The 9,290-nt window shown below is 45.0% G+C and overlaps 1 protein-coding gene across 2 annotated transcripts in view; it reads right to left on the reverse strand.

Moving 5' to 3' along the window:
- Positions 1-9,290, reverse strand: part of Dnajc16 (DnaJ heat shock protein family (Hsp40) member C16) — a 52,777-nt gene that overhangs the window by 36,192 nt on the left and 7,295 nt on the right. For both annotated transcript variants that reach the window (XM_008822667.3, XM_017795485.2), the window contains 2 exons: positions 8,503-8,569; positions 6,259-6,595 (listed from right to left, as the gene is read on the reverse strand). In XM_008822667.3, the coding sequence (XP_008820889.1) occupies positions 6,259-6,595; positions 8,503-8,569 (404 nt within the window). The remainder of the gene's footprint in view (positions 1-6,258; positions 6,596-8,502; positions 8,570-9,290) is intronic.

Below are 9,290 nucleotides of genomic sequence, written 5' to 3' on the forward strand. Positions count from 1 at the left end.
AACTGAAGAGTTCTAGCTTATTTGTAGAACAAAGAAAGTGGATTAGGGTCAGCAGACCAAGGCCCAGGAACTTTCCCTGGAATGTGAGCCAGTGCCCACGGAGCAGAAACCATCAGGCAAAGGTTTCATTTTGTTTCATTTCATACATGGGGAAACTAAGACCCACAGAGAAGAAAGTGACTCCTCAGCCCACACTCCACCCCAATTCCTCAACCCACTGACCCTGAGCACTAACACTTTATGATCAGATTAAGCAGAAAGGGGTCAGAGAAAAGGCCTTGCTGTATACTGGCCACACATTCTATGCCTTCCCACACTGGGCAAACTCATCCCATCCCCCAGATCCCAGAGATGGGAAGAGAAGGCAGGATGAAGGACAACCAATGCCCAGCGGCCGCACGCTTCAGGAGGTAAGTGTTGGGCCACACTCTAGTCTCATCTCTAACCACTCTGGTCCTAAACAAGAAGACAGGGACCAACGTTCAGGATTCTTAAAGCAAGTGAGTAAAACCACTCATATGTTCTTGTCTGGATACAGCAGGATCCAGATAACAGATGGATAGGCCCAGAATTCAACAGAGCTCAGGGAGCAAAACAAGAATGCTTTTTGGAGCTAGGGATCTAACCCAGTGTCTCAGGAATGACCATATACAGACAAGTGTGCTACTGCTGAGCTACACCTCAGCCACTGACTAGCTAAAAGAAAGGCAATAAACTGGGCACAGTGGTAATCCTAGCATTTGGGAGGCAGAAGCAGGAAGGTCAGGAGTTCAAGGTTATCTTGGGACTCTGTCTCAAAATAAAGAAATGAATGACTGAATAAACAAAATCAAGTATATGTGACTTCTTTAAAAAGCATCATTTGCTGAGCATGGTGGCACATGCCTTTAGTCCCAGCACTTGGGGGAGCCAGCTGGGGCTACAGGGAGACCCTGTCTCATAAAAGACTAGAAAAATAAAAAATCTGAACTCTAACGAAAAATGGTGAGCTCTTTGAGGAACTGTCTGGTGATACTTCACTCAGACAAGAAACAGCCAGGGACCCTGTCCTGATCTTATCTCAATGTTACCAAATTGTAACCAAGTAGAACCCAGCTGACAAGAATTATCACCAGGGAGCTGGGAATATAGCTCAGTGGTAGAGGACGTGCCTGGCATGCATGAGGTTAGAGTTCAATCCCCAGAGCCACATGGTCACAGGGAACTGTAGTCCCAGCTATTCAGGAGGCTGAGGCAGGAGAATCCTGATAGGCCTGGAGTTTGCAGCTAGCCTGGGGAATAAAGTGATACTGTTTCAACAGCATCAAAAAGAATCTCAATGTCCCAAAGGAAAACACGGCTATAAATTTAACTGAATACATCTGGTCACAACCTGTTTTCCATGGTATTTGTGGAGAGGTTAGGGGATGGATGAATACAATGTCAGTTCTATGGATGCTAATTCTAGCTTCTTTATCTTTATTGTTTTGGATCCCAATTTACTACAAATATCAGTACAACAACCCCAAAGAACAGTAAGGTCTTTAAATCATCAAGGGTTTAAGGGCATCTAGAGTTGGAGTGGCACCGTGGTTCTACGTGCACACTGACAGTAAGTAGCCAGACCATCTGGGTTGGACTCCCAGAACTGTCAAACACCAACTGTGACCTTGGACAAGACACCAAAAATGAATGACTTACCTATAAAAAGGACATCAATGGTCTACCTGCCCTACAGAATTACTGCTTAATACTAGTAGCACTGTTAATGGCACTCGGCAGTGGTAAACTCAGTAAATCTAAGCTACCATTACAATTATACCTGTATCATTTCACACCGGATGCCTACATTCTAGCTGGCATTTCAAACCACTCCCCCAGTTTAGCTCTTGCCCACTGTGATCCCTGCCACTCACAGCTCAAGTGCAGGGTCGCTCTGGACCCTCTCCTCCTCTCCTCCTCTCCTCTCCTTTTGGACATGCAAATGGTTCCAGAAGCTAGGTCCCTCCAGGACTCCTGAAAGGCCCTGTCTACCCATCTACCTTGCTCTGTTCTGGCTGCCCTAGTTCAGGCCAGTGGTGCCAGCCTGGCAACCTCCCTGCCCTCTTCAATCTGCCTCTCACGAGGCATTGCCAGTCAGCTTTCTGGAGTAGGGAGCTGTTGGGTCACTTCCCCATGAATAACTTTTCTTGGCCCTCTTAAATACCAGAGCATAGCCCAGTTTCCCTGGCCTGGACTTGAAGGCTGCTTCCTCCCTGGCAGGCTCTCCCTGCTTCCTCTTCTCTGGCGCACACAGCTCCCTGGCCACAGACGGTCTGCGGCACGCTTTGCCTGTGGCTGTGATGGCTACCCCTGGCTTTCCTGCCCTGCCGACTTCTCCTCCTCTGAAGGCTCTGCTCAAAACTAGTTAAAAGTTGCGTCTTGTTGTTGGTGAATTGAAGAAAGTGGGCTTACACGTAAGAGAGGATTCCCAAAAGGGTTTATAAAATAGGGACTTGAAAATTTACTTTGGACCTGAGGGACTATTGGCAATTGATGGCTGCTGGGAAGGAGAGTCAGTTTTGTTCAAGGTGAGATTTGGGGAAGCTGACCAGGCTTGAGTGAATGAACCCACATGGAAGGGCATCTGGGGACACAAACCTGACTCTATAGGCCTTAATGTATATGTCAGAGTATAGGAAATTTGGTGGAGGGCTAGCAAGGGGGGGTGCAGATATGGAGGGAATCTAAATGTGATCAAAATATATTGTATGAAATTCACAAAAATTCAATAAAAAATTAAATCAAATTTTAAAAAATTACTTTAGGGCTAAGGAGATGGTTCAGTGGGTAAAAGGTGCTTACTGCCAAGCCTGAGGACCTGGGTTCAATCACTGGGACCCACAGAGTAGAGAGAACTGACTTCTGTAAGTTGTCCTCTAATTTCTACAGGCACGTTGTGGCACTTGGGTCCACACACATACACAAATATACACACACAATAAAACATTAACATAAATTTTTTTTTTAACATGACTTTAAAAATTTACTTTGGTAAGCCAGAAAACTCAGTTAATCAGGAATCCTGTAAAGTTAATTTACTAAAGTACTTAAACACCAGCACTGAGCACCCTTCTCGTTTAATCTTCCTAATGATGCGTTGGTTTGCCCTTGTTGCTCCTCCTGCTTTTGAGGTAAAGAAAGCTGAGTTAAAGGCCAAGGATGTGGCTCAGCCTATTCTCGTATGCTCAAAGTTCTGAGTTCAACCTACCAGTGCCAAAGAGAAAACTTGGATTAAGTAACCTGTCCAAAGGATACAAATGAGAGCTGAGATTTGAGCACTGGCTTACTTGAGCCCCAAGCTATCAGCTGTAATCACTATCCTCTGCTGCCTCCTATCATGTATGCGTGCCTAATATGTTTAATGTAATGTAGGGGACTGGAGACATGGTTCAGAGTTAAGAGCACTTGCTGCTCTTGCAGAGGACTGCAGTTCAATTCCTAGCACCCACATCATGTGGCTCACAACTGCTGGTAAGTCCCATTCCAGGGGATCCAATGCCTTCTTCTTGCCTCTGCAGGCACCCCCCTCACATGTGCACATACACACATGTATACATGTACACAGACAGACACACACACACACACACACACACACACACTGGTGAGATGGTTTGGTGAGTAAACGCACTTGCCACTGCTGTGCCTGCTGACTTAAGCTCGCTCCCTGAACACACACGATAGAAACAGAGAACCAACTCTGGAAAGTTATCGTCTGGCCTCCACATGTGTACCATGGCACACATTCATGCATGTGCACACATATACACAATTTACAATGTAAATAATAGTTATAATAAATAAAATGCATACATTGGGGCAGGAGAGATGGCTCAGTGGTTAAGGGCACTGACTGCTCTTGCAGAAGACCCGGGTTCAATTCCCAGCACCCACATGGCAGCTAAAAAACATCTGTAACTCAAGTTCCAGGGGATCTGGCACCTTCTTCTGACCTCCACGGGCATTGCATGACACGAATGCACTTATACACACGCAGGCAATATACTCATACACATTAAAAACAAACAACCCCCCCCCAAACCCCTGGATATAGAGATTTAGCATCCATGCTGCTCCCAGATCCTTTTCGCTACACCATGTGAACGTGGCTTAAGACTGCTTTGTGACACAGAAGCTACTCAAGTCAGTGCTTTCGGCCTCCCAACTCTCCTTCATCACGCACCAGCAGCACAGAGCTGCTGACCACCTCTGGCACGTCAGACACCAAGCTGAACTTCCTTTCAGCTGTTTCCAAGAGCAATTTCATCCAGGGTCAGGAAAGCATTCCCCAACCTTGAGTACCTGAGTGATTCCGAACAGCAGACCAAAGACTTGATTTAGAATAAATGAGCCAACGATTTCCAGCAGTGGCCTCTTTTCAGAGAAATCTGACCTTTTGGTCTCTAGGCTCATTTGTCCCTTTTTAATTACTTAAGAATAGTCTCCTCATGGCTGTGACAAAATTTTAATTCAGTAACATCAACACTGAGGAGTTACTGAAATAAATATCCTGGAATCACTAGAATTTTCTTGGTGCAAAGTTGGTTAATATGGATGAAGGCCAGGCGAAGCTATTTTTCACACAGGTACCCATGACCATTACAGTGTTATGGTCTCAGTGTTTGTGTCCTCTCCCCATAAGTCTATGTATTGAAGCCCTGATCCCCAGTTGAGGGTATCTAGAGAGCAGCATTCAGGGGGTAACTTGGTCATGATGGGGGTTCTGGGGATTGAATTTGGGTCATCAACTTGATCAGATAGTACATTTACTCACTGAGCCATCTCCACAGCCCTTGACTTTTTTATTTTTTTAATTTATTATTTTTATTTTTATGTGTATAAGTGTTATGCCTACATGTAGGTAAGTGCACCAGTGTTGTGCAATGCCAGTGGAGGACAAACGAGGCTGTTGGATCCCCTGGAAATGGAGTTAGGGACAGCTGTTAGCTGCCATGTGGGTGTTAGGATTTGAACCTGGGTCTTTTGAACACTGCAAGAACAGTGTTCTTAACGGCTGAGCCATCTCTCCAGCCCAGCCCTTGACTTTTGAAACTGTATCTTATATTGTCTCTGTAGCCCAAGCTGTCCTAGAGCTCAGCACGTAGCCCAGGATGGACTTGCTTTTAACCCCGAGTGCTGAGGCTCAAACCTGTTTTCTAAGCCCCAGGCTGTGGCATATGTTTATGGTAGCCCCAGCAAATTACTAGGCCACAGATACCATGTATCTGCTATCCCCAATGGTGTTAAAGTGGATGCTTGATGGTGGCTTTAGGCAGCCAATGATTTTCCAGTTTCTCAATTGTATTATCAGCTTTCCAACAATGGACTTGGATACTATACAGATAAAGCTTCAAATCAAGCAAGCAAAGAGGAAGTGGTGAGCCACCAAGATGGCTCAGTGGGTAGAGACACTTGCCACATAAGCCAAACAACCTGAGTTTGATCCACATAAAGGTGGAAGGAGAAAACCAAGTCCACAAAGTTGTTCTCTGATCTCTATACATGCACTGTGGCATATGGCCCCCCCCCCATGTCTCTCAGACTCACACCTACTCACAATAAATACAACTAAAAAAAATATTTTAAGGGGACTGGAGAAATGGTTCAGCGGTTAAGAGCACTGGCTATTTTTGCAAAGGACCCAGATTCGATCCCCAGCACCCAGATGGCAGCTAACAACTATTCCTAACTCCAGTTCCAGGGGATTCAACACTCTCTTCTGACTTCCTTGGGCACTGAACCACACAGGTGCACTTACATACATGTAGGCAATACACTCATACACACAAAATAAAAATAGCAAATAAAATAAAAAATATTTTTAAAGGAAAGTGGTTTATACATTTTCTCTATGGAAATGTCCCTGGAAAGTACCAATCACCATGGACTTGGGAAAAGAAAGCACATGGACCATTCCTTTTCCCTAACACTCTATCAAATTTAAGAAGGAAAACTGTCATGTTCTTCTGTATAAATGTCTCCTAATGAAAAATGACTTGGAGAGATTGCTCAGCAGTTAAGAGCACTGACTGCTCTTTCAGAGGGCCCAGGTTCAATTCCTAGCATCCACATGGCGGCTAACAACCATCCTTAACTTCAGTTCCAGGGGAATCTATCGCTCTCTTCTGACCTCCAAGGGCATTGCATGACATGGGTGCACTTACATTTATGTAAGCAATACACTCACACCCATTAAATAAAAGTAACAAATAAAATATTTTTTAAAACCCCCAAACTCACCTAGGCCTTCCAGCTCCTGGACTACTTCTTTCCAAACAGGCTCGATGTGGATACAGCTGAAGCACCAATCTGACGTGATCTTGATGAGGTAGGGTTTCCTGAAGCTATCTGGAACCACTTCATTCACATAGTGTGAAAAGTGCAATAAATACTTTTCATCGATTGAGTCCCGCCGCTCCGAATTGAAAGGGAAGTGGAAGAAAGATTCATCAAAGTAAAAGTTTTCGTGGAAGTGGCGGAAGCGATACTCTCGCTGCTGTGGCTTCTGGTAGCCCTGGCTCTCCCCAGCATCGCCGTAGTGATCATAGTTGCTTCTCTTTTCTTCATTGGAAAGAATCTGAAAAGCAGGAAAATTAGGAAGCTAAACAACAAAGTGTTTTTTTTTTTTTTGCGGTGCTGAAGATTGAACCCTGGCCTTGTACATGCCAGGCACACCTTCTACCATGGAGCCACAGCCTCAGCCTAAATGACTTTTCTGTAAGTAGCTTGAAAGACAAATGCAGGGGAGATGGAGAAGAAGATGGAGAGGGGGAAGGAGGGGGATGGGGCATGGAGGGGAGAAGGAGGAGGGGGGAAGGGGAAAAAGGGGGAGCGAGAGGAGGAGGCGGGGAGAGAACTATGACCTCACTGATTATCCTAAATGAAGCTGATATGGATACTAAGAAACCTTTCTCTCAAAAGAAACATCATGGGTTGGAGATGGCCAAGCCTGATGATCTGATTTCCACCCCCAGAATCCACAAGGTGGAAGGAAAGAACTGACTCCTGCAAGTTGTCCTCTGACCTCTACATGTGTGCCATGGCATGTGTGTGCACAAGCATGTGTATACATGCACATACATGCATGCAAATGTGTACAAACACACACGCACACGCACACAAAAACACAATCCCCAAACATAAACCCAAATATCTCACTTGTTTAGATATTCACGCTCATGTTGACATTAAAGTGTCAACCATCACTGTTAAGCACTTTAGTGAACAAATGAAACAAATAAATAATCAACAAGAGCCAACACAACAATGGTCACCAGGATTCGATCACAAGAAAATTAATCTGGCACATTTGGAGTTGGATTCATTTGAACCAAGGTGTGGTAAGCCAGAGTCCAGTGCCTTGTATGCGAATTGTCTTTTGGTTTTAGGGTTTTTGTTTTGTTTTGTTTTACATTTACTTATAGTGTGTACCTGTGTATGTGTGTGTATGTGCATATGCATGTTGGCACTTAAGTGTCATAGCACGTGTGTAGAGGTCAGAGGACAACTTGCAAGAGTCAATTCTCTCCTTCCACCAGCTTTTACTGAACTCTAACTTTGACTGAAATTTGAGAATTCATGTACATGCTAAGCACAGTCTGCTCAGGAACATCACCCCAACAAACCAGGAAATCACCCCAACAAACCAGGAACATCACCCCAACAAACCAGGCTGCCGGGGTCTCACTGGTTGTGCACATTCTAGACCAAGCTACTGAAGCTGACAAATTGGGAGAATTACCAAAAATCTTGTGTTTAGAGGTATTTGTTATTTTTTCTTTCTTTTTTTTCGGAGCTGAGGACCAAACCCAGGGACTTGTGCTTGCTAGGCAAGCGCTCTACCACTGAGCTAAATCCCCAACCCCAGGTTTAGAGGTATTTGTAACCTTGTGTAACCAGGCAAATTGATGTGGGATTCTTAATGTTAGGGCTCTGAACGCATAACAGACACACGTTCTGGGTACTTTCACAACTCTGACTAGGGCCATGTTTTCCAGGAGCTGAGACGTTAGGTACTTGCTTCAACATGCTGGATGTGACCAAAGATATTTTCTCTAACATCATGATGAAACTGGGTCAGGGGGCAGGGAATGTGTCCTGCCTGAGGGACATTATAGAAATGATCACCTATGGCCCTCTTTCTTTTTGCATGTGTATGTCTGTGCTATGCATGTATACGTGTATCTGTGTTTGCATGTGTGTGCAGGTAGGTGTAAAAGACCAAGGTCGATGTCAGGAGGCTTGCTCTATTGCTCTCCACCTTATTGACTGAGGCACAACCCAGAGCTTTCCAGTAGGGATGTCTAACTTGTCCTAGGGATCCCCGATCTCTGTCTTCTGGGTGACAGAATTACAGGTAGGCCATCACACCCACCTGGCATTCAGGTGGGTTCTGGGGACTGAACACTAGTCCTCATGCGTGCTGTTTCCCCTATGGCCTGTCTCCTAAGAGCTAACAGAGACATCACAGCTGAGACACGGTACCTCGTAAGCCTTGCTAATCTGAATGAACTTGTCTTCTGCTCCGGGATCTTTGTTTTTGTCCGGATGCCTGGAACACAGATGGCAGACAGTGAGATGGGACTTAATTCTTGGTGCACAATCATTTTATATCCTTGAACACACAGCTTACTATGTCAGGCACAAGGGGAAGGTAGTTGTGTTAGGACAGGTGCCTAAACTAAATGGTGGGTGCCATCAGTTGCAGCGTATGGCTGTAATAAATGAAACTCTGATTAGGTGACTTCTTCCCAAAGCACCATGGCTGGGCACATTCTCAAAGCACCAGAGCACACCACCATGAGTCACTGAGGAGAGGTGGCACATGAGTACGCCTTCACCCTGATCCCAAGCATTGCTCACAGGCTTCAGGCTTGTCCCGGGATAGGAGCATTCTCTACTCCCTCCCTGTCAGGTTGACCTTGATGCAGGTGTTTTTGTTGTTGTTTTTGACAACACAGGCAGTGGGTGCAGGAAATAGGTGTTCAGAGGCAGAGTCAGTCTATAATGACCGAGTTTCCCAAATCTTGCTGCTCGCTCTCGAATCAGAACACTACTGTGCACCACTGCTCTGCTGATCCCATTCTACCTGTCTACTTTTACCTACAAATTGGTAATGATTTCAAGGTTACATCTTTAAGCTGTGAAAAAAACATCTATAGTACATGCAAAATTATCCAACTAGTTTTAGAGCCAGTTACCATCTGCTGTCTCCATCCTGAGGTCAAATATTACTCTGCATCTTTCCATGTTTAGACCAATTTTAGCTTTTG

This window comes from Nannospalax galili, unplaced genomic scaffold (genome assembly GCF_000622305.1).
Source record: "Nannospalax galili isolate Female #2095 unplaced genomic scaffold, S.galili_v1.0 scaffold548, whole genome shotgun sequence".
Lineage (NCBI taxonomy): Eukaryota > Metazoa > Chordata > Mammalia > Rodentia > Spalacidae > Nannospalax > Nannospalax galili.